This window comes from Mobula birostris, chromosome 6 (genome assembly GCF_030028105.1).
Source record: "Mobula birostris isolate sMobBir1 chromosome 6, sMobBir1.hap1, whole genome shotgun sequence".
In the NCBI taxonomy this organism is placed as follows: domain Eukaryota; kingdom Metazoa; phylum Chordata; class Chondrichthyes; order Myliobatiformes; family Myliobatidae; genus Mobula; species Mobula birostris.
This window is the reverse complement of record NC_092375.1, coordinates 92025957-92052564: the sequence shown is the minus strand read 5'-3', so window position 1 is coordinate 92052564 and position 26608 is coordinate 92025957. Positions and strand designations below refer to the sequence as shown.

Genomic DNA, 26608 nt, shown 5'->3' with positions numbered 1-26608 from the left:
ATTAATTGACAAAAATGTTTGAAAAGATTATTGACAAGTTCCAAAGATTTACAGTGGTTAGTTTAGTATTTAAAAGGTTTTACAATTTGTATGTTAATATGGAATTGAGTCTTCAGAACACGTGCAGGTACTTTAGCCTTCTGGACTGTAACTTAACCATTATTATGTTATAGTCTGGCACCCACTATCAGCAACAGAGGGGATTAATACATTATTAATACAGAAAGAATGGCTGCATCTAGCAACAGTCTGCGAAGTGTACTTCATGTGCCAGCTGGCACGGGAAGATTATGCAGGGGTTTATATTTAAAAAATCACAAGGGTTAATTGTAATAGCAAAGTGTTCCTCAGGAAGTTCACTAAGCAGTGGTTGGCCTTAGCTGGAGTGCCAAAGATAGTACTGGACACTGCACAGCAGCACAGCCCTTAGAAAGGACACAGAGTTGTTCCCGGGCGTGAAGGACATTAATTATTAGAAGTTAGAAATGTTCGTTCTGCTCTGTTTGGAATAGAACAGCTTAAGCAATGGTGTAACAGAGGTACTTAAGATGAAGGAAAGCTTTATTAAAAGTCGAGCACTCAAACAACTACTCCCACTTGAGACATAAGATCTGGTGCAATTCAGAGCAACACACAATCTGCTGGAGGAACTCAGTAAGTCAAGCCGTATCTGTGGGAGGAGAGGAATTGTCAAGATTTTGACTTGAAACCTATCTCAGAACTGAGAGTGAAGATGGGATGTAGCCAGTATAGAGAGGAGAGGGAGGGCTGTGAAACTAGAGCCTGGAGTGATTGGTGAACTGAAAGACAATGGCCAAGCGTTTTCAAGTGAGGGGAAGAGAGGGGTGGAATTGGGAGACACAGGTGAATGATAGATGGAGGTAGACAGAGAGAGAAAAAGAATCAGAGACAGACTCAGTGAGGTAGAGGGAGAGGATGGTGATGCAGGGAGATAAACAGGAACACAAAGAACTCCCAGTGCTGGAATCTGATAAGGGACGTGATGATGAGAAGTATTTGGACAGAGGTGGATGGCAGGAGGAAACAGAACCAGATAGGGAAGGGGAGGGGGCAAGCCTGAGAGTGAACTCTGTGTGTGTGTGTGTGTGTGTGTTGCTGGATTGGGTTGGGAAAGGGACAAGAACAGGAAGGACAAAGGAAGAAGGGGTGAGGGGAAGCACCTGACTCTGCACATCTCCACTTTTTATTGGCCATCTCTCCTCACCACGTTCACTACTGATGCAGAATTTTGATCTGAAATGTCATCAGTCTTCCCCCCAAAAGATGCTGCTCCCCCAGCTGACTTCCACTGGAACTCTGTTTCTTGCTAGCTATTCACTTTGGTTCATAAACCAACAACCATAGGCTGGAAATTATTGGTAAAAATGTCAGAGATGAGAAGAAGTTAATATTTCTTTTCTGACAGATGGTTGTCAAAGTTGAAAAATATGAGGAAATCTGACTTTATGACAGATGGTCAGTAACGGAGGATGAAAATACTTAAGTTACAATGGAGAGCAGAAATGTGTGATGGAGCACAATAGATCTTTTATTGAGGCAGCACTGCACAACAGACAGAACGGTCTTATTCTGTGCTCTATACTTCCCTGGTTCTATTAGCACACACAGAACATCCAGTTATCATCACATTGGTACATGTGGGGGCTTGTTCTGTACAAATTGGCTCTCATGCTTCTTAAAACATAGCTCCTTTTTTAAAGAAAGGGGCTTCCTTTCCTCCACCATCAACTCTGCTCTCAAACGCATCTCCCCCATTTCACGCACATCTGCTCTCACTCCATCCTCCCGCCACCCCACCAGGAATAGGGTTCCCCTTGTCCTCCCCTACCACCCCACCAGCCTTCAGTCCAACATATTATTCTCCGTAACTTCTGCCACCTCCAATGGGATCCCACCACTAAGCACATCTTTCCCTCCCCCCCCTTCTCTTTGCTTTCTGCAGGGATCGCTCCCTACGCAACTCCCTTGTCCAATCGTCCCTCCCATCCCTCCCCACCGATCTCCTTCCTGGAACTTATCCTTGAAAGTGGAACAAGTACTACACATGCCCTTACACTTCCTCCCTCACCACCATTTAGGGCCCCAGACAGTCCTTCCAGGTCAGGCGACACTTCACCTGTGAGTCGGCTGCGGTGATATACTGCACCCGGTGCTGCCGATGTGGCCTTCTATACATTGGCGAGACCCGACGCAGACTGGGAGATCATTTCGCTGAACACCTACGCTCTGTCCGCCAGAGAAAGCAGGATCTTCCAGTGGCCGCACATTTTAATTCCACGTCCCATTCCCTTTCTGATATGTCTATCCACGGCCTCCTCTACTGTCAAGATAAAGCCACACTCAGGTTGGAGGAACAACACCTTATATTCTGTCTGGGTAGCCTCCAACCTGATGGCATGAACAACGACTTCTCAAACTTCCGCTAATGCCCCACCTCCCCCTCATACCCCATCCGTTATTTACTTATATACACACATTCTTTTTCTCTCTCTCCTTTTTCTCCCTCTGTCCCTCTCACTATACCCCTTGCCCATCCCCTGGGCTCCCCCCGCCTTTTCTTTCTCCCTCGTCCCATGATCCTCTCGTATCCCTTTTGCTAATCACCTGTCCAGCTGTTGGCTCCATCCCTCCCCCTCCTGTCTTCTCCCATCATTTTGGATCTCCCCCTCCCCCTCCCACTTTCAAATCTCTTACTAGCTCATCTTTCAGTTAGTCCTGACGAAGGGTCTCGGCCGGAAACGTCAACTGTACCTCTTCCTAGAGATGTTGCCTGGCCTGCTGCGTTCACCAGCAACTTTGATGTGTGTTGCTTGCACATAATTAAACACATCTTTTTCTTGGCTATAAGGTATTTTTGGTGCTCTCAGTTTTAGAAAGGTGCTATATAAAAGCAAATTTTAATTTCTTTAAAGATAGGGAAAGTGTTGTTCCTTATTGTGTATTCGATACCTGTATTGGTCGCCCATCCTGTTGTCCAATCATGTTCCTCCACTCCAGCAAGGAACGCTGTAGATGGTGGAATCCGGTCTCCCAAAGTCGGACATGCCCTCCCAAATCCACTGACACCACTCCTCCAGTTCCCATGGGTGCTATTAGGACTTCTGTATCTGAGATCTGAGACAGCCACTGAGTATACGGAGAGACGGAGACAGCCCTGCAGAAAAGAGAAGTGCACAGGTGTGTCATTGTAGCCAGCCTGGATCCAAACCACATATAACATTTCTACGCAAACAACAGGAATTCTGCAGATTCTGGTAATTCAAGCAACACACATCAAAGTTGCTGGTGAACGCAGCAGGCCAGGCAGAGATGCTGCCTGGCTTGCTGCGTTCACCAGCAACTTTGATGTGTGTTGCTATAACATTTCTACACCAGCTCAAGCCTGACAGATGTAGAAGACAACTTTACAAATGGGCATCCTGGGAATCAGTTACATTGGATGCACAACCTCTGCTGTTTGTGATTTAGAAACAACCTGGATGAAAATGTGTTTGTAAGCAATATGGATAATGTAGAAGACTGCTAAAGGATACAGCAGATATAGATCAGTTGCATAAATGGGTGGAGAAATAGCTGATGTAATCTAATTGGGCTAAATGCAAAGTGTTGCACTTTGGAAAATCAGGTGTAAGGAGACCCTTAATAATGTTGCTGAGCAGGGGAATCTAGGGGCCCAAATTCATAGCTCCCTGAAAATGGCCACAGAGATTGATAGTGTGATACAGAAGCCGTACTCCATGCTTTCCTTTGTTAGTCACCCGCCTGAGTTCGACAGTTGGGAAGGTATGTTTCAGCTTTATAAATCTCTAGTTAGGCCGTATCTGGAGTATTTTATCCAGTTCTGTCACCCCATTATAAATAGGAAGGATGTCGAGGCTTTGGAGAGGGTGCAGAAGAGGCTTACCAAGATACTGTCTGGATTAGAGAGCTTATAGTATAAGGAGTGGTCAGCCAATCTTCAGTCGTTTTCTCTGCAGCGGCTGAGACTGAAGGGAGATCTAATCAAAGATTATAAGATTATAAGAGGCATAAATAGAATAGACAGCTGGCATTGTTTTCCCAGGGTTAAAATGTCAAATATCAGAGGGCATGCATTTAAGGTGAAGTGAGTTAACTTTAAGGGCAATGAGTCGGGTAAGTGTTTGTTTGTTTGTTTGTTTGTTTGTGTTTTTGTTTACACAGAGAGTGGTGGGTACCTGGAATGGTCTGTCTGGAGTGGTGGTGGAGGCATTTATGCTAAGTTGTTCAAAAGGTTCTTAGATAGACACATAAATATGTAGAAATGGACAATGTGTAAGCAGAAGGGATTAGTTTAGTTGGGCATTTCACTTCTAATTTAAATAGTTTGCCACACGAAGACCCTGTTCTTGTGCTACGCTGTGTTCAAACACAGAAATCATTCATTCTATCCGAGGCAAGGTCAATAGTCAGAATCCTTCTCCCTGGGTAGAAATGTCAAGTATTAGAAGATATGGACGGTACCAATGGAAACATGATCAAGTCCTGAAGACCATCACTGAAGCCATCAGCGCAGCAGTTGAGTGGGCGAAGCGGTCCCGACCCTCCAAGCAGACCATTGCCTTTGTCAGAGCTGGGGAGCAGCCAATACCCGCCAAAAGAATATCTGCAGGGATCCTGACCTCTGCACAGGACTGGCAGCTGTTGGTGGACCTCGAACGGCAGCTGAAGTTCTCCGACCATATCGCAGCCACCATCCTGCGACCAGACATTGTCCTTTTGTCTGAGTCTATTAAGCAAGTGGTGCTGCTGGAGCTGGCAGTCCCATGGGAAGATCGCTTGGAAGAGGCCTTTGAAAGGAAGCTCTCCAAGTACGCAGGACTGGTCAGCAACTGTCAGCAGGCTGGATGGAGAGCGAGGTGTCTCCCAGTGGAGGTTGGTTGTAGGGGATTCACAGCCCGTTCTTTAGCCACAGCCTTCAGCAATTTGGGCATCAAGGGAGAGAGGAAGAGGAGAGCCATTCGCAGTACCACCGATGCAGCAGAGAGGGCCTCAAGATGACAGTGACTCAAAAGAGGGGAGCCATGGAGTCATAAGTAGCCAGCCATCTGGACACAAGCTGGGGTCTGATCAGCCCTGGCTGGGTCACCTGGAGGAGACTGTATGATGTTGAAAGACCCGAAACACCCGATGATTCCAGGAGCATCGCTGAAGATGTGTCCAGAGGCATCAGTAGATGTATGCACATAGTAAGATGAGAGGGGGATATTTAATAGAGATGTGCAAGGCAAGTTTTTTTTTTACACATTAGAGAGTGGTAAGTGCCTGGAATGGACTGCCAGGGAAAGTGATGGAGCAATAGTGGTGTTTAAGAGGCTTTTAGATAGAGACATGAATGTGTAAGTAGATGGCTATGAATCATTTGTAGGTAGAAGGGGTTTAGCTTAATTTGGCATTGAGTTTGACATTGACATCATGGGCTGCAGAGCATGTTCCTGTTCTATATTCAAAGTTTTCAAGGTAAACGTTCATGTTCTAATCAAGAATTCTACCAGAAATGGAAGAAATTCTGCAGATACTGGAAATCCTGTGCAAAACACACAATATGTTGGAAGAACTCAGCAGGTCAAGCAGCATCTATGGGCATGAACAAACAAGTCGACATTTCGGGTGAGACCCTTTTCCTGAAGAACGTTCTCGGCCTGAAACATCAGCTGTTTGTTCACTCCCATGGATGCTGTTTGACCTGGTGAGTTCTTCCAGCATTTTGTGTGTGTTGCTCAAGATTTCTACCAGCACACTTTCTTCAATCCAATTCCCACACCCCTGTTCCTTTCTCCCTATCTAACTTCCTCTTAAATTTGTGTTGCTCTTCTCTTTGGTTCTCTGGACAGAGAAGTTATTCCTGATCTTCTCCATTTGCTTTATTGATGACTTCTTCATAGTCCTGAAAGTGGAAACATCATTAGGAAGGCTTTCCATCCATCGCTTTTATGTTTCTATCTGAAATAACCATGAGTAGAATAATTGTCTTTATTGTGTGAATTTGGTCAAACAGCAGTGATATTCATTAAAAGAGGTATTGGTAATTTGGGATCCTCTCCTTGAAGTATGAGGCTGGGGGATCAAATTAAAATTTCAAAACAAATAGTATATTTTTGTTGGGCATGCAAGACATGTAAAATGGAATTAAGGACTAGGAAGATAAACTCCTTGGCAGAATGACCCATATTATTTAGTATCCCATTTCATAATTTGCTTACCTGGGAATGGGAACATATTTAATTTTCTTGGTGTTTAGATCAGTTACTTCTAAGAACACTGTGGTATCTGGAGGTTTCACATCTATCAGAAAGGAAAATAAATGAGTACATAGAATATAGAACAGTGCAGCACAGGAAAAGTACTTTGGCTCATTATGTTGTGCTGAATTAATTAAGCTGAAGATGCCTAATCCCTTCTGCTTGTATACAGTCCATTTCCCTCCATTCTCTACATACTTATATGCCTATATAAAAACCTCTTAACACTTCTATTGTATCTGCCTCCACCACCACTCCTGGTAGCAAGTCCCAGGTATCCACTCTCTGTGTACGAAAGATTATCTGTCCGATAGCTTCAGGGTCCTGACCTTACTTTTCAATGTATTAACTAATAAACAAATGGTGAGAGAAAAAAAATAAGAGGACATTTGGTAGATGGAAGATGGTGAAAGGGAGAGATAATCACACAATGGGAATAATGTAGTGAAGGTGGGGAACAGCTGTGTAGAACAAAGATATTATCTTGCTGGTAGGACCAAATGATTTAATCTGATTATATGACATTCAGCACCTGCAGTTATGTACAATGTGTTTCTAACTGATACATTAAGTCATTTGGCCTCACCCATTGGTGATATTCCCATTGTTTCATCCACTCTTCCCTCATCTTCTGAAAATTGATCTGTTTTCTCTCTTTCTCAATACTGCTAAATACGGGACCCGAAATTTAAACTGTTTCTCCTTGCACAGATGCTGCCTGAGCTGCTGAGTGTTTGTAGCATTTTCTGTTTTATTTCAGATTTCCTATAACTGAGCTTTTTTTTAGTTTTCATTTACTGGAGAATTCATGGAAGATTACAGAAATGCAGAGCTGGCTGTCTTTAGTACACTTGAGAAAGCTATTCCACTTTCCCAGACAATGGTGCTGGGATCCTTGAGAAAACCATTGAGGGTTGACAGTTTGAAGAACCATAGCTGTAAAGACTCTGCTCTACAACTCTATGGAATTGACTGTAAAGAGAATATCAGTGCTACACCCACCTTGTAGGTAGATTTCATTTAGAGGCACATCTGTGGCTGCAACAGCTCGAATCACCTGGCTGGTCCCAGTCAGGGTTACACAGTTGGTCTGTTTAACATTCCTAGTCAAGTTACTCCCGTAGAAGAGCTTTTCTGTTGAGGAACCACCAAAAGTTCTGTCCAGTTGAGCTTTTCTTTTCCATGTGTACACTTCATTGGGAGACTGCAGAGACACATTTTAATTAAGTATAACCCATGAATTAATTGACAAAGGGATTAATAAATCATAAAAGGAAGAAGCCTAACAAGATACTCTTGTTATCTCTGTGACTCTTCTTTGGAGATCTTATGAACCACCTTCTTCTCGTGATCCTTCTTAGGTGAAGGATAATTTCTACGGGAGTAACTTGACTAGGAAGGATAATTTGCTTCTACACTGATTAAGAGCCCAGTCGAGATGGACTGAGTGTGCTTGCCATCTCCAATAGTACTCAAATACCCACCTTGTGAAAGAATAAATTGGAAACAACAGGATTGCTGTAAAAACCTGTCTGGTTCACTAATACAATTGTGGAGGAAACCTGCTATTCTTGTGTCATCTGGCCTATTTGTGGTATTGGTTTATTATTCTCGTGTCTAAGAAACATACATAACTAAATTGAGGTGGTAAAAGAAAAAAGAGAATGCATTGTAATGTTACAGCTACAGAGAAAGTGTCAGACAAATAAAGTGCAAGGGCCACAATGGGGTACAATGGGAGACAAAAGTTCACATTTATCATACAAGAGCCCTGTTCAAGGTCCTTGAGCCTGGTGGTAAGAGCTCTTAAGTTTTTCTATATTCTGCTTCATGGAAGGAGTCGGGGGAGAAGAGGGAAAGACCAGGGTAGAGGGTCCTTGATTACATTGGCAACTTTTCTGAGGCAGTGGGAAGTATAAATGAAGTCACTGGAATTTCTCTGCAATTTCTTATGGTCTTGGCAGAGCAATTGTAATACCAGATTGTGATGCATCCGGATAGGATGATGGAGGAGGAGTTTAAATTGTCAAAAATGCAATGATGTTTGGTACAAAATATTGATAAAAACAGTAACCCCTGATACACTTGATTTCAAGGTTATTCTGCATGTGAAGTAGAAATGAAAAGCAATTCACTGATCCATACCATCAGTTCCAAATCAAGTAAACTGAAAAGCAACCCCCTTTAATTTCAGGTGCTAACTGATGTGAATAACCTCTAATGTGAACTGAACCCTATTCCTTTGATTTGTGCTTTACCATCAGATCTGGAAATCCAACAACTATAGATGCAAAGCTGTTTTCATCCGACAGAATCCGATTTGGAGAAGCAATCTTCTGTCCCAGAGCTGCACTGAGGTTCACTGGGGATAATTCTTCCTTTGATACTGTACAGGGGTTTAGGAGCTCCAGGGCTAAAATCAAAGGATGACAACTCTTCATTAGTACTTCAAGACATTCATTAAACATACAGAATAAATACCATTTTCACTCAAACAGCAGCAACAGGATGAGACTACTTAGGAATGAGGTTTGAATAAAAAATGAAATCGTGATTGCTTCTGCCTGTACATTTATGTGCAAAAATATTCCAAGGGGCTAGTTTCATTTGGTGAGATTCTGCTGCATACATTTAGACAACACTTGACAACATTAACAGGATAATAACAGCCACTTCATTATTAAAATGGGAATTTTGGATGATGTACAGCCTCAAGCAAGTTATAAATATTCTGCATCAACTTTCACATTGTTTGTCATCATTCTTCTCAGTTGTGCTATTCCATGAGTGTGTGCAAAGAGGCTGGAACAGCCTTTTGCCTCTTTAAGTGTAAATTTAAATATAAAAATGAAGACATAAAAGTTATTGGAGGCAGTCTGAACAGAAACAGAGTGATCTGAAGTAGGCTTGATCTGATACAGGCTGAAGTGGGAATTATATGGTCATGTTAAATCATGGGAGTTAATACATAAGATAATGGTCATCTACATACCTGTAGAGATCCCAAATCCTGTGTGGACTGGCTCCTCATTTATTGCATGCAGCTCACAAACTCCTGACAAGTCATAGCCAATGTGCATTGGCTTTGTCAGGAGGAACTTCCTGAAAAGTAATGAGAAACAACTTGTTAATAGATAATTGAGTGAAAACATGATTTTGGATACAAGTGACAATCCATCAGTGTGTGTGAGTGGGTGGGTGGGTAAGTGACAGGGAGAAAAGGGGCTTTTAAGGGTCTCGGCCTGAAACATCGACTGATTACTCTTTTCTATAGATGCTGCCTGGCCTGCTGAGCTTCTCCAGCATTTTGAGAGTGTTGTTTTACTCTTGTTGCTGTTGTGTTGTTTTTGTTGTTGTTGCTTGAGTCGTTCTGCTGAACACTACAGCCATGCTATGTCCGTGCTGGAATGTGTGGCGACATTTGTGGGCTGCCCTCAGCACATCCTTGGGTTGTGTTGGCAGTAAACACAAATGACACATTTCACTGTCTGTTTTAATGCACAAGGGATAAATAAATGAAACTGAAACTTAGATCAGAATGTGTTGAAAATTTTCAACAAACCAAGCAGCATCTATAGAGACAGAAGAAGGGTTGATTTTTTAGGTCACTGTTCCTTCAACTGCTCGCCTCTCCACAGATGCTGCATAGGTTGCTGAATATTCCCAGCATATTCTTTTTGCTTTTGTATCAGATTTTTGATATTGACAATTTTTTGCTTTCTGAATTTTCGGCATGGAACTATAGTAGCCAACTTAGGAGTTCTTAGTTTACTGATGATACTGATGTCATTTATAAACTAGATTGATTCCTGGAGGGCATTTTATTGAATTTAAAGCAGGGCAATGTTTCTTCCAGTTAGAATTGCTGTCAAATGCAAAAACTATAATTTAGATCAAAATTCTCAATTCTCCATTCTCCCATTCCTTTAGTTTTCTGTTTTTAACTCCAATTTCACTTCTAAGTCTGCAAAAAAAAAAAAGGTTTTGCCATCTATCAACAGATCTACTTGAATTTAATTGGGCTTAATCATAGAACATGGAACACAGTATGGTACAGCAAAGGAACATGCCATTTGGCTCACAATTTTATGCCGAACCAGCTAAAAAGCATATCAAAAACACTCAAACACTAATCCGTTCTGCCTACATCATGTCTACATCCCTCCATCTTCCTCACATCCATGTGCCTATCTAAACGTCTCTTAAATTCTAATGTATTTGGCTCTACCACCATACCAGGCAATCATTGACTCTAAGTAAAAAACATCCCTCACATCCCCCTTGAACCTACCACGCTCTCACCTTCCTTTTGGTATAAGACACTTCAATCCTGGGGAACAGATAGTCCCTGTCTACTCTATCAATGCCTCTCACAATATTATAAACCTCTATCAGATCTCCCCTCAGCACTGATGCTCCAGACAAAACAACCCAAGTTTGTCCAGCCTCTTGTGACAGCCCATGCCCTCTAAACCAGGCAGATCCTGCTAAACCTCTTCTGCACCCTCTCCAAAGCCTCAACATCCTTCCTATAGTGGGGTGACCAGAACTGTGTGCAATGCTCCAGATGTGGCCTATAACACTGCAACACAACCTTCTGACTTTTGAACAATGCCTTCACTAATAAAAGCAAGCATACCATAAGCTTTAAGAAGTTGTTAAAGATTTGTAACATTTCGTTACCCAGCTAGGCAACATCATCAGTGCCAACTGCAGCTAGCATTATGTTGGACAGATTGGTAGGAAGCTATCAACAAGGGGACATGAACACCATCTAGCTGTAAACCGTCATGATCAACTTTCCCTTCTATCTATATATTGTGTCAGCGAAGCACATCAATTCGACTGGACCAGTGTCACTATCCTAGGCCAAGCCTGTCAACGACAAGCCCGAGAGTTCTTAGGCTACCTCCACACTGGACTGGATAACTTTGAAAACGCCAGTTTCGCGTAAAACGATGGGCATCCACACCAGGCGTTTTTGAAAATACCTCCGTCCACATTAAAACAGGATTTGGGCAAATCTCCTCCTACTGGGCACGCACAGGACACATCTACGGGAAACAAGCAAAGAGGAAATGGTATACTATTTCTGTTTCCATGGCGCATCGTGCTTTTTCCATTGATCAAAAACTGGAGTACCTACAACAGCAAAAGAAAGTTTTCAACCATGTCTTCCAGGAATACAAAGAAAACCTCCACTGGAAAAAGCAGCTATTAACATAGGCAATAAAGTAAACAACACGCATGAAGCCATCTGCCATTGTTGTTGTGGTGTTGAAGGTTGCGTTCAAGAAAACAATGAAATGCCGCCACCATCTGTTCCGGCGTGTCATGACTTTTTTTTGAAAACGCTCCGGTTACCCCGTACACACTACACCACCCAACTGACGTTTTCAGATTTACACACTCTGGAGAGTGTTTTAGAAAAGCTCAGTTTTCGGGGTAGGAAAACGCCGTTTCAGTGTGGGCGGAGGATCAAAACGAAGAGAAAAGCTTCAGTTATAGATTTATCTGGTCTAGTGTGGACGTTGCCTTAAGAGGCTTTGTTCTCGACACAGAATTCTATCAACAAGGATGTTGAAATGAAATCAGTTTACATCCCACTTCAGCATCAAGTCGTCAGTCCAGAGCAAAGAGCCAATTCACACCTGATTACACGTGTCAATCAATGAGGAAGCCATTAATCCTGCATAATAGTCGACTAACACAGCCCGAACAACAATTATCATCTAATCAGATTTTAACGAACCAATTGCAGATTATATAATCACTAACCAATAGAAATGGCACATATACCCAACACACACACACACAAACAGACTACTCACAGGACTCATAAAAGACGAACAATGTTAATCACCAACATTTCATTCGAAGTTGTACTGATGATGTTGCCTAGCTGGGTAATGAAACGTCTGCAGGCTAACAAGCCAACTTGGCGAGCCACTCAACAACAAATACCATAAACTTTCTTAACCACCTTATCGATCTGTGTAGCCATTTTCAAGGATCCCAAGATCACTCGGCTCAGTGACACTTTAAGGATCTTGCCTTGAACAGTGTACTGTTGCCTTGCATTTGCCCTACCGAGGTGCAACACTCCACATTTATCTGGGTTAAATTCTATCTGCCATTTCTCAGTCCATATCTGCAACTGGTCTATAGTCATTCAGGTCACAAATAGCAGAGATCCCAGCACAGATACCTGTGGAATACCCACCAATTACAGACCTCCAGCTCGAATAAGTCTCTTCAACCACTACCTTGTCTTCTATATGCAAGCCAGTTTGAATCCAAACAGCCAATTCACCATGAGCCCCATACATCTTAATCTTCTGGATTAGACTCCCATGAGGTGAAACACCTTACTAAAATCCATGTAGATAACATCTATTGCTCTATCTTCATCAATCTCTCTCATCACCTTGTCAAAAAAATCAATCAAGTTGGTAAGACACAACTGCCATACATATAGCCATGCTGGCTCTCCTAGTTAGGCCATGGATTTCCAAATGCTCACATATCCTACCCCTAAGAATTTTTTCCAGCAATTTCCCTACAACTGACATGAGACTCACCAGTCTATAGTTTTCAGGGTTTTTCCTTGTTCCCTTCTTAAACAGATAGATAATCCCAAAGGAAATTACAGTGTCACTGCAGCATTACAAGTGCATAGATATACAAATGTTAGAAGAGAAGTAAGAAAGGATAAAAAATAAGTTATCTCAAACAGTCTAACAGGAGGGAGGGTCGTCATCATCATCATCATCAACATCATCATCGTCATGGCTTGGCTTCCTGAATGAAGATTTAGGAAGGGGGCTGCCCACGTCTTCTGCAGGCTCACTGGTGGCTGACGAGGCCAATACAGGACAGGCAGGCCCGGCCACAGCGGCTGCAAGGGAAATTCTGTTCTGGGTTTGGTGCTGCTGTGTCACGGTTCTTCCTCCTTCTCCTTTTGCCCTCACTTCCCCGGCTATAGGTTGACACATTAAAGAGCCTAATGGCCGAGAGTAAGAATGACCTCATATAGTGCTCTTTGGAGCAGTGCAGTTATCTTAGTCTATTACTGAAAGTGCTTTTATGCAGAGGGTGAGAAACATTTTCCAGAATTGCCAGGATTTTCTGTAGGATCCTTTGTTCTACCACAGCCTCCAGTATGTCCAGTTTGACTCCTATAACAGAGCCAGCCTTTCTAATCAGTTTACTGAGCCTGATGGCATCACCAATATTGATGCTATTTCTGCAGCACACCACCACATAGAAGACTGTACTAGGGGCAACGCACTGGTAGAACACATGAAGGAGAGGCCTGCATACTCTACAGGACCTCAGTCTCCTCAGGAAGTAGAGGCAGCTTAGGCCATTCTTGTACAGAGCCTCTGTGTTGGTGCTGCACTCTAAGCTGTCATCCAGGTGCACCCCCAGGTACTTGTAGGTCCTCACCATCAACAGAGGTACAACAGTCCTCTGGGACCTCACCTGCGGCTAGGGAGAACATGAAGATACTGGTCAAGGGCCTAGCAATCTTGTCTCTTGTCTCCTTCAATAACCTGGGGTAAATCCCATCAGGCCCTGGAGACTTATTCACCTTAATACTCCTTAGGAGGCCCAACACTTCCTCCTCCTTGACCTCTAAATGCCCTAATGTGTTAATATACTCAGCACTAATCTCCTAGTCCTCCATATCCTTTTCTTTGGTAAATACTGAAGCAAAATTCTCATTAAGTACCTCACTCACATTCTCCACATCCAAGCAAGTGTTCACATCTTTATCCTTCAGTTCCACTCTCTCCCTCGTTATCCTTTTACTCTTGACAATACACACAAAATGCTGGAGGAACTCAGCAGGCCAGGGAGTACCTATGGAAAATTAAACAGTGGACGGTTCAGGCCGAGGCCCTTCACTGGGACTGGAAAAAAAAGATGAGAAGTCAGAGCAAGAAGGTGGGTGGAGGGGAGGAAGAAGTACAAGGTGGTAAGTGGTGAAACCGGGAGTGGGGTCGAGTGAAGTGAAGTGAAGAGCTGGGAAGTTGATTGGTGAAAGAGACGAAGGGCAGGAAATCTGTGGCGTTCAAGACCAGTGATCCAGAACTATACAAGACCAGATACAACCCGAGGAAGGCTATTTTAAGAGTGAAAAAACTATTTTGTTTGAAGTTAGAGATGGAATTGTATGCACATCAGCTCTGGCAGGGTTTGCAGGCCATTACTTCCTACAAGGCAAAACTTAACATCATTGATGGAGACAGACGTGAGAAGCACAGAGGAACACCTGGAGAAACTTCTGAAATGCCCGGTTCACTGCCGCTGCTACTGTGCGATCGAGAATCTCCGGAGGGAAGGCCCCAAAATCCCCGGCTTTGACTGAGATTGAGGTCGAATCGTTCGGATAGAGATGGTGCTTAGTACTCGGTGTCGGAGGGCTGGTCAGAGGCTCGAAGTTTTTGGACAACTCGGGGTTGGACTGTGGTCAGGCATGGCAGGGAGAGTTTTCTTCCTTCTCCCGTCTGCGTGAGATGTGGGACTTCCGAGAGACTTTGAACTTTTTTGCTGTGCCATGGCCTGTTCTTCATCAAGTTATGGTATTGTTGCACTGTTGTAACTATGTGTTATAATTATGTAGTTTCTGTCAGCTTTTCAGTCTTGGTCTGTCCTGTGTTTTGTGATATCACACCGGAGGAATATTGTATCATTTCTTAATGCATGCATTACTAAATGACAATAAAAGAGGACTGCGTGTCCTCATAATCTAATCTAAATGACTGTGGTGATTCACTTTTGTGCACACATTGAAAGAGAGAATAAAACAACACCTGTGTGAACCCCTGAAACATCTGGTGACTCTGTGATCTCTGTCTCAGATGCCGATGTCAGAACATCTGTCAAGAGGGGCACTGAAAACCGGTGCCAACCAACTGACAGAAGTTTTCAAGGACATCTTCAATCTCTCACTGTTGCAATTGGAGGTTCCCAGCTGCTTCAAAAGGACAACAATCACGAACAGCAGGGTGAGCTGCCTCAATGACTATCATGCAGTTGCACTCAGACCTACAGTACTATGAGATGAAGCACTTTGAGGGGTTGGTCATGACCTGAATCAACTCCTGCCTAAGCAAGGACATGAACCTGCTGCAATTTGCTTATTGCCACAATAGATCTACAGCAGATGAAATCTAACTGGCTCTTTACTTGGCCTTGGATCACCTGGACAACAGCAAAGCCTACGTCAGGCTGCTGTTTATTGAACATGCCTCAGCATTCAACACCATCATACCCTCAGTTCTAATCAACAAGCTCCAAAACCTGGGCCTCTGTACTTCCCACTGCAACTGGATCCTTGACTTCCTCATCAGGAGACCACAGTGCGTGCGGATCAGAAATAACATCTTCTCCTTGCTGACAATCAACATTGACGCACCTTAAGGATGGGCGCTTAGCCCAATGCTCTGCTCTTTCTACATCTATGACTTTCTGGCTAGGCACAGCTCAAACACCATCTATAAATTTACCAATGACACAATTATTGGCAGAATCGCAGATTGGTGATGAGAAGGTGTACAGGAGTAAAATAGGTCAGTGGTGTCACAACAGGAACCTTGTGCTCAAAGTCGGTTAGACCAAGGAATTGATTGTGAAGTCGAGGGAATATACACCAGTCCTCATCAAGGGATCAGCAGTAGAATAGGTGAGCTGTTTCAAGCTCCTGAATGTCAACATCTCTGAAGATCTATCCTGGGCACTAGATATTGATGCAATTACAAAGAAATTGGACCCTTTGGTAAGAGGACCCTGATGGCAGTTATATACAGGCTTCGCAACAGTAGCTGGGACGTGGACCACAGATTACAAAAGGAAATAGAAAAGGCATGTCAAAAGGTCAATGTTATGATAGTAATGGGAGATTTTACATGCAGGTCAATTTGAAAAATCAGGTTGGTAACAGATCTCAAGAGTGAGTATGTTGAACGCCTATGAGATGGCTTTTTAGAGCAGTTTGTCATTGAGCCTACTAGGGGACAGCTATACTGGACTGGGTGTTATGTAATGAACCAGAGGCGATAAAACTAATGTAAAAACAAAAAAAGAGGGCATATAACAAAGCAAAAATTAGCAGTAGGGTAGAGGACTGGGAAGGTTTAAAAAACCTACAGAAAGCAACTAAAAGAATCATTAGAAGGGAAAAGATGAAAAACAAAAGCAAGCTATCAAAGTGGATAGTAAAAGCTTTTTCAAGTATGTAAAAAATAAAAGAGTGGATATAGGACCGCTAGAAATTGAGGCTGGAGAAATAATAACGGGAGACAAGAGATGGCAGATGAACTAAATGAGTATTCTGCATCAGACTTCACTGTGAAAGACGCTACCAGTGTACCAGATGTTGTAGTGTGTGATGGAAGAGAAGTTAATGCAGTTACTATCACAAGGGAAAAAGTGCTCAAAAAGCTGAAAGACCTAAGGGTACATAGGTCACCCAGACCAGATGAACAGCACCCTCGGGTTCTGAAAGAGATAGCGGTAGAGATTGTGGAGCCATTAGCAATGATCTTTCAAAATCATTGGCCTTTGGCATGGAGCCAGTGGACTGGAAAATTGCAAATGTCACTCCACTCTTTAAGAAAGGAGGAAGGCAGCAGAGAGGAAATTACAGACCAGTTAGCCTGACCTGAGTAGTTTGTCATAAGGGGGGCGCTGGTGGTGGACCCAAATGCAAGATACAGACGCTGAAATACTAGGAACAGAACTAGGACTAGAGTTAAGCAAGCAAGGGAAGTGAGGAAGAAAGGACACTGGACATTGACATAGGCCCTGGACGAGACTAGGATGCAGGGCCTGGGCAAGGATATGGACAAGAAACATGGAACCCGAACAAGGAACTAGGAACAAGGAGCCTGGACTAGTGACATGGAACTTGGAACCAGAGCCTGGACAAGGACCCAGAACCTGGGTCTTGGTTGGGACTCGGAACCTGGGTCCGGACTCGGAACCGGAACCCAGGTCTAGGCTAGGACTCGGGACTGGGATCTTGGCAAGGACAGGACGTGGCTGCAGAACAGGATATGGAACTCCTGCTCAGGATGAGGTACATGGACAGGACGAGAACACAAAGCCTTGACTTGGACAGGATGAGGGAACTCCAGCACTGGGCTGGGCAAGACACATGGACAGGAAGAGAACACGAAGCCTTGACTTGGTCGAGGGAGACAGAATGTAGAGCCTTGATCTTGAGAGAACAGGAACGCAGAGCCTTGGTCGAGGGAGAACAGGAACGCAGAAGCTTGGTCGAGGGAGAACAGGAACGCAGAGCCTTGGTCGAGGGAGAACAGGAACGCAGAGCCTTGGTCGAGGGAGAACAGGAATGCAGAGCCTTGGTCGAGGGAGAACAGGAACGCAGAGCCTTGGTCGAGGGAGACAGGAACATGGAACACAAAGCCGGGACCCCTCCTTGGGAACAGGACCTGGGGCTGGGACTCTACACAGAATCAGGACCCCTCCTAGGGAGGAGGACATAGGGCCGGGACTAGTACACAGAACACTGAGAGACAGATCGCCACACAATGTAGTGGCAAACGGCCGGACCTACCCAGTGGAGGCGAGGGCACAAAGGGATGGTTCCCAACACAAGGTAGCAGCAAATGGCCGGACCTATCTAGCGAAGGCGTGGACACAAAGAGACAGTTCCAATCAATGAAAGACAGTTACTTATCTAGACATAGCAAGGCTCTGGTCTTGTTCCGGCGGTAGAACTTGACAGTGATACAGGCGAGGACGCAGGCGAGGTTGCAGGCAAGGCTCCAGGCAAAGGTAGCAGGTGAGGGTTACAGAAGGAAGGGGAAGGGAAGGGAACAGTCCAGCAACTCAAGCTGGACCCAGGAGCTCTTTACGTAGCCAGCCCAAATTGGGAATCATGTTTCTCAATTAAGGCACACAACAGGACAAGGGAAAGCTGGAAAACCTGGAATAAGGAATAATGGACCAGACTGTGAACTGGAATGCATACTTCATGGACCGGACCATGACATGGTTGGGAAGATATTGGAGTCAATCGTTAAGAATGAGGTTATGGAGTACTTGGTGACACAGGACAAGATTGGACAAAGTCAGCGTGGTTTCCCTAAGCAAAGATCTTTCATGACAAACCTGTTGGAATTCTTTGAGGAGGTTACAAGTAGGATAGATAAAGGGGATGCAGTGGATGTTGTATATTTGGATTTTCAGAAGGCCTTTGACAAGGTGTCTCATCAAGTTAAGAGCCATGGTATTACGGGAAAGTTACTGGCGTGGTTGGAGCATTGGCTGATTGGTAGGAGGCAGTGAGTGGGAATAAAATCATCCTTGTCTGGTTGGCTGCTAGGGGTGGGTGTTGGGACCATTCTTTTTGTGCTGTATATCAATGATTTAGATGATAGAATGGATGGCTTTGTTACCAAGTTTGCAGATGATACGAAGATTGACGGAGGGGCAGGTAGTGTTGAGAAAACAGGTAGGCTGCAGAAAGGCTTAGATAGATTAGGAGAATGGGGAAGAAAATGGCAAATGAAATATAATGTTGGAAAATCGCATGGTCATGCACTTAGGTAGTAGAAGTAAATGTGTGGACCATCTTCTAAACGGAGAGAAAATCCAAAAATCTGAAATGCAAATGGACATGGGAGTCCTCGTGCAGAACACCCTAAAGGTTAACTTGCAGGTAGTGTCGGTGGTGAGGAAGGCAAATGTAATGTTAGCATTCACTTCAAGAGGTCTTGAACACAAGAGCAGGGATGTGATGCTGAGGCTCTATAAAGCACTGGTGAGGCATCACTTTGAGTATTGTGAACAGTTTTGGGATCCCCATCTAAGAAAAGATGTGCTGGCATTGGAGAGGGTCCAGAGGCAGTTCATAAGGATGATCTCGGGAAAGAAAGGGTTATTATATGAGGAATGTTTGATGGCTCTGGGTCTGTACTCGCTGGAAGTTAGAAGTATGAGGGGGTGGGGGTATCTCATTGAAACCTTTCAAATGTTGAAAGGCCTAAACAGAGTAGATGTTGAAAGGATGTTTTCCATGGTGATGGAGAAGAGGGCACAGCCTCAGGATAGAGGGGCATCCATTTAAAACAGAGATGCGGAGAAATTTCTTTGTCCAGAGGTTGGTGAATTTGTGGAATTTGTTACCACAGGCAGCTGTGGAGGCCAGATCGTTGGGTGTATTTAAAGCAGAGATTGATAGGTTCTTGATTAGACATGGCATCAATGGTTACGGGGAGAAGGCCAAGGAATGAGGTTGAAGGGGAGGAAAAGGATCAGCCATGATTGAATGGTGGAGCAGACCTGATGGGCCAAATGGCCTAATTCTGCTCCTATGTCTTATGGTCTTATTATGGAAAGCATGAGAACAGCTATATTTCATTCAGAGTTTGAGGAGACTTGGTATGTCACCAAAGACACTTGCAAATTTCTCCAGATGTACCATGAAGAGCATTCTAGGCATCTGGTATTGAGGGGCCAGTGCAGAGGACCATAAAAAGCTGATGAAAGTTGTAAACTCAGCCAGCTAAATCATGAGCTCCCATCACTGAGGACACTTTCAAAAGGAGATGCCCCAAGAAGGCGGCACCCATCATTAAGAATATCCATCATCTAGGACATGCCCTCTTCTCACTGCTGCCATTAGGGAGGAGGTATCGGAGCCTGAAGACATGCAGTTAGCGGTTTAAAAATAACTTATTTGCCTCTGCTATCAGTTTTCTGAATGGACAATGAACCCATGAACACTTCCTTACTATATACTTTTTGCTCTCTTTCTGCAGTAGATATTTAATTGATTTTTTAAATAAATATTTCTTACTGGAATTTATAGTTTTTAAAAATTATTATTTGTTGTAATGCAGTGCTACTGCCAAACAACAAATTTCACAACATATGCCAGTGATATAAAACCTGATTCTGAGGCAGTAAATTGGATTCAACATTGGTTTCGTAGGTGAATACAGAGAGTGGTAGTAGAAAGTTTAAAAAATGACAAACTTCACCAAATAGTAAAAAATAGGCATTAATTTTTGAGGTTATGCAATATGGCTAAGTGGGGGCAAGGGAGGAAGTGAGACAAAAGAAATAAAGGCTAAAAGTTCATTTGAAACAGCAGAAACTGAAAATTGTGATCATTTTGGGAAAAAAGACCATTCAAGACGTTGTAAAAGATCACAAGTGAACTGGGCTCGAGGACCTAGGTGTTTCATTGGACCTCACCATAAAGTGAGCAGATGAGCAATTAACTCAAAGTGAACCTAGTTTCTACATTCCGCACGAAACACAAATCTCTGGAAAGACATATGATCTTTGAAATAAACTTGCAATAATGTATCTCATATTTTCTTCAATGTCACTGGTTCATTACCTTGGAATTGTCTATTTAACACCTTTGCTTAAGCAAATCACCACACAAACTGCATTGGCTCAAGAACCTTTCCAACCACCAAGTTTTGAGGATAGCAATAAATGGACTCATAATTGGGAACAAATAAAATAAACTGCAACTGTGTGGGCAAGTTATTCATTGTGGTTTGAATGATAGAATTTCTACATAGACTGTCTTATATATAATTTTTATGTTCATCTTGTTCAAAAGTTAAAATGGTGGCTGCAATCATTTGAAAAACGAATAACCATGTGATATGACTGGTTCAAAGGTTGAATTGGTTAGTTTTCCTTGGAGACCAGTTAACTTTCCCTATCTAAGTTTTCGATGATCTCAAATCTATTTTGGAGAAATAGTTATTTAGGCTTTTTTTTCCTGTAACAGATTTGATAGCTGCCAGACAATAGGAAACTATTAACTGGCTTAGGTCAATTTGAGGTAGTACTGACAGTGAGGAAGAAATTTTAATGAGTAATTTGAAATTGTTGGGTTTGCTGAAAGATGTTAATGTTAAAAGTATTTGCAACCATCTCTTGGTCCCTGTCTGCATCACCAGGTTATCTGCATACAACCAGGTCGTTTGTTATGTACGTGAGCTTTGGATCTTTGACTGAATAAAACTCTCCTACAGAAGATAACTCAGACTGACACCTTCTCTATCCTCTGATTTTGTAAAGATCACATAGCATTGGACATTTTTTGGGCTAATGTTAATCCCTCAACCAGCACTGTTGAAAAACAGATTACCTGTGTGTGCATCTCACTGCTGTTTCTGGGATCTTGCCGTGTATAAGGCCACTTCCCTAAAAATCATCTTATCTTTCACAAAACACGATGTCACCGGCATCACAAATGATTGAGATGATCTAAGAGTAATCACTTCACCATTTTATCTGCCTATACTTATTACCCAGCCCTGATGATCCAGGAATTGTGACAATATTGGCTATTCCAGGAGTCTACTGTGGGGCTAGAGTCACATACAGAACCAAACAGATGAGGAGGGTGAATTTCCTTCCCTGAAAGTGTGGTTATTTCATAGTCGCCATTATTGCTATGATCTTAATATGATAGGACATGTTTAATGAACTGAATTTTAATTCCCCAGTTTCAATGGTGGGATTTGAGCTCTTCCCTCCTGCTCAATAATCTACACCCCTCATTAATACAGCCACCAGATTACTGGACCCAAATGCTATATTCAAAGATGTATACAGTACAGGATCAGGTCCTTTAATTCCACTAGTTTATGTTGACCAAAATCCCATCTTCCCGCATCTGGCCCAAATCCTTCTTAACCTTTCCTATCCATGAACGTATCAAAATGTCTATTTTAAACAGTGTAATTGTACCTGCCCCTACCACCTGCTTATGGCCCTGTAATTGCGTGGTTGTGTTACTTAATATAGTATTGTAACAGAGACCAAGACTGGAAGTCTACAAAGAAGGCACTACAGCAGTTATATTTCATTCGGAGTTTGAGGAGACTTGGTATGTCACCAAAGACTCTTGCAAATTTCTCCAGATGTACCATGGAACACATTCTAACTGGTTGCATCACTGTCTGGTACGGAGGGGCCACTGTACTGGACTGGAAAAAAGCTGCAGAAAGTTGTAAACTCAGCCAGCTCCATCATGGTCGCTTGTCTCCCCCGCATCAAAGACACCTTCAAAAGATGCTGCCATTAGTTAACTTATTCAGAGATACAGCGCGGACAGGCCCTTCCATCTGCACCCCCAGCAACCCACCAATTTAACCCTAGCCTAATCACGGGACACTTTACAATGACATATTAACCTACTAAATAGTATGTCTTTGGACTGTGGGAGGAAACCAGTGTGCCCAGAGGAAACCCCTGCGCACATAGGAAGGAATGTACAAACTTACTTTCAGAAAACACCAGAATTGAACTCAACTCTAATGAAAAGTCATTTAGATAAGTCATAGATATAAAAGGTTTTGAGGGATATGGGCCAAAAGGGAGTGGTGGGGGTGGGGTGGGGAATGGAAGTTGCTCAAGTAGACATAGAAAACTTGGTCAGGGTGGATGAGTTGGCCAAAGGACCTGTTTCCATGGTATATAACTTTGTGACTCCCTAAATATACACAGATTCTTCATTTTCTGTAAAGTACTTTAGGAAATCAAGAATGTTGGAAGAACAAACTACTCTTTTATGTGAAGCTCAAATAAACAAGTTAATAAAACAGCATTCAATGCTAATGCAACACATATAAAAGTTGCTGGTGAATGCAGCAGGCCAAGCAGCATCTCTAGGAAGAGGTACAGTCGACGTTTCAGGCCAAGACTCTTCATCAGGACTAACTGAAAGAAGAGCTAGTAAGAGTTTTGAAAGTGGGAGGGAGAGGGGGAGATCCAAAATGATAGGAGAAGACAGGAGGGGGAGGGATGGAGCCAAGAGCTGGACAGGTAATTGGCAAATGGATATGAGAGGATCATGGGATGGGAGGCCTAGGGAGAAAGAAAAGGGGGAAGGGGTGAAAAAGCCCAGAGGATGGGCAAGGGGTATGGTGAGAGGGACAGAGGGAGAAAAAGTAGAGAGAGAAAAAGAATGTGTGTATATAAATAAATAATGGATGGGTTACGAGGGGGAGGTGGGGCATTAGTGGAAGTTTGAGAAGTCAATGTTCATGCCATCAGGTTGGAGGCTACCCAGACGGAATATAAGGTGTTGCTCCTCCAAACTGAGTGTGGCTTCATCTTTACAGTAGAGGAGGCCATGGAGAGACATATCAGAATGGGAATGGGACGTGGAATTAAAATGTGTGGCCACTGGGAGATCCTGCTTACTTTGGCGGACAGAGCACAGTTGTTCAGCGAAACGATCTCCCAGTCTGCATCGGGTCTCACCAATAGGGAAGGCCACATCGGGAGCACCGGACGCAGTATATCACCCCAGCCAACTCACAGATGAAGTGTCGCCTCACCTGGAAGGACTGTCTGGGGCCTTGAATGGTGGTGAGGGAGGAAGTGTAAGGGATGTGTAGCCTTGTTCCGCTTACAAGGATAAGTGCCAGGAGGGAGATCGGTGGGGAGGGATGGGGGGGACGAATGGACAAGGGAGTCACGTAGGGAGCGATCCCTGCGGAAAGCGGGGGGGTGGGGAGGGAAAGATGTGCATAGTGGTGGGATCTCGTTGGAGGTGGTGGACTTCTCAAACTTCCGCTAATGCCCCACCTCCCCTCATACCCCATCCGTTATTTATTTATATACACACATTCTTTTTCTCTCTCTCCTTTTTCTCCTTCTGTCCCTCTCACTATACCCCTTGCCCATCCTCTGGGCTTTTCTCCCCCCTCCCCCTTTTCTTTCTCCCTAGGCCTCCCGTCCCATGATCCTCTCATATCCCTTTTGCCAATCAACTGTCCAGCTCTTGGCTCCATCCATCCCCCTCCTGTCCTCTCCTATCATTTCGAATCTCCCCCTCCCCTTCCACTTTCAAATCTCTTACTAGCTCTTCTTTCAGTTAGTCCTGATGAAGGGTCTCGGCCCGAAATGTCGACTGTACCTCTTCCTAGAGATGCTACCTGGCCTGCTGCGTTCACCAGCAACTTTTATGTGTGTTGCTTGAAATTCCAGCATCTGCAGATTTTCTCGTGTCTGCGTTTTTAAATTCAATGCTGATGATTCAATGGCTGTCCATACTTTTTGTTTATGCATGATCTGCAAATTGCAGAGAATACAATAAATTGTAAAACAGATGTACCACACTCACTTATTAGTTTTACTTTCCACCAGCAGCCATCTGTCTTCAGTTACCAAATGAACAGACTTAACATTGATTGGCAGGGAAAGGGAGTACGCCTGACCCTCCAGAACATCCAATACATCCAGTGAATTCCTGTAAAACACAAGCATCTATCATCCAACATGCTGTTTTGACACTTCTGACGACAAAGAAAACATTTTTTACTTAATATTTTGCTTTCAAAAGTTCCATGAAATTTGTCTGTAGATTTGTAAATCTGATTAGCCTAATTAATATGTGTACTCTACCTATACTGCTGTTTGTAACAGTTACATCACTCTCTTACTGTGCTTAATAGGAGAAACATGAGGATGTACAGTCTTCAAGAAAAGTCGAACTAAAAGGTTGAGGGATAACTCAAACAAGATGTATTGACATATAAACATTTCCTCTTTAAAGTCATGCCCACTGCGCTTAGTTACAGTATATATTGAGATACAGTGTGAAATAGGCCCTTCCAGCCCTTCGAGTGACGCTGCCCAATAATCCCCCGATTTAATCCTAGCCTAATCATGGGACAATTTACAATGACCAATTACCCTACCAACTGTTATGTCTTTGGACTGTGGGAGGAAACCCAAATGGTCATGGGGAGAATGTACAAACTCCTTACAAGCAGCAGCAGTTATTGAACCTAGGTTGCTTGTACTGTAAAGTGTTGTGCGAGCCAGTATGCTACTGTGGCATCCCCTATATGTTCACATTTATAGTCATAAATTATAGTAAATTTTGTTTGCATGCTTAACATATAAATAATTACCCCCTTCTGCCTCTGACTGCTGCTGTGAAAATTTATACTGTCAGTTGTCACCTAATGTGTCTGTAGTAAATTATATTCCAAAAGGTTAATAGGAAGTGTGTTGAAAGAAAACACCATTTATTCTACCACTTAGCGCATTTTTAATAAGTGATTCTACTAGCTATGGCAATAGTAAAGTGCTTGGGATGGTAATGAAGAATCAAGTTTAAAAAGGTCAGATTTTGAATATGAAACGATATTGCTATTGCCTGCCAGTAAAGTGTCGCCTCCTTCCAGCACCGTCTTCTTTCCAGCTCTACCATCTGGGTCATGCTACCTTCTTGCAGCTACCATTAGGCATGAAGTACAGAAGCCTAAAGTCCCACACCACCAAGTTCAAGAATAGCTACTTCCTTTCAACCATTCGGTTCTTGAATCAACTGGCCAAACCCTGATCACTATATTATAGCAACACAATCACCACTTTGAACTAAACTGGAGTTTTTTGTTCTTTCTAGTAAACACTATGTATAATTCTTTCTTGTACACTATGTATAATTTATGTTTAATTTATCCGTTATAGTAAATGCTGCTCATATGACGCTATGTGTCCATGATGCTGCTATATCTTTTTCATTGCATCTCTGCTTACACGTACTTGTGCATAGGACAATAAACTTGACTTTGACTTCGATTTCTTCACAGCAATCAGTATTTCTTGCCTTTTACCTGCAGTTTTCACCTGTACTCTTTGTGCCTCGAGGGATGTGATCTCCCTTTCTCTGTGAATTGGCAGCCACTAGGCATCTTTTCTAAGTGGTTACTTCCAGTAGTAATACTTGTCTTTCCAAGCAAGAAGCTTGAAAGTTTCTCCCACTCTGGACACTTCAGCACAAGATATAGGCTGACTCCAGAGTACACCAGAGAAGTTCTATTTTATCCGAATTCCATTTTTTGGATGGAACCTTTCTTTAAGTGGATGTAAATGAATGAATGTCATAATTAAAAGAATAGTTGGGATGGTGTGCTGGAATTCTGGTAAGGAGTTATACCTTAACCAAAATTAATGAAAAAAGTGGATTACCATCATCACATTAGCAATGTTGGAGCTTGTTGAATATAATTTTCCTAAATTAGAAATCAAAACTCATGAACGGGTTTGCATAAAGGCAAGAATTTTTTCTCTTTTTTTCTTCCCCACTCTTCAATGTTTGCTTGATAGAGGCATTGAGGTCATCAACAAAATATGCTGATGTTCTGCTTGCTGCAACTAATTACAAGGTCATTAAGAAGAGAGCCAAACTATCCCAATGAATACAGTTTAAAAGTAAATAAATCACTTAAATATTTGAGTATTTGCTGGCAGAAGACTGCCACACAGAGTGCCCTGATATATATGACTATAAAACAATGCTC

At 43.0% G+C, this 26608-nt stretch overlaps 1 protein-coding gene across 4 annotated transcripts in view; it reads right to left on the bottom strand.

Moving 5' to 3' along the window:
* vwa8 (von Willebrand factor A domain containing 8) overlaps positions 1 to 26608 on the bottom strand; it is a 481708-nt gene that overhangs the window by 125438 nt on the left and 329662 nt on the right. For all 4 annotated transcript variants that reach the window (XM_072260839.1, XM_072260838.1, XM_072260837.1 and 1 more), the window contains exons 32-37: positions 24421 to 24546; positions 9274 to 9383; positions 8540 to 8694; positions 7284 to 7485; positions 6243 to 6324; positions 2971 to 3175 (exon numbers count right to left, since the gene is read on the bottom strand). In XM_072260839.1, the coding sequence (XP_072116940.1) occupies positions 2971 to 3175; positions 6243 to 6324; positions 7284 to 7485; positions 8540 to 8694; positions 9274 to 9383; positions 24421 to 24546 (880 nt within the window). The remainder of the gene's footprint in view (positions 1 to 2970; positions 3176 to 6242; positions 6325 to 7283; positions 7486 to 8539; positions 8695 to 9273; positions 9384 to 24420; positions 24547 to 26608) is intronic.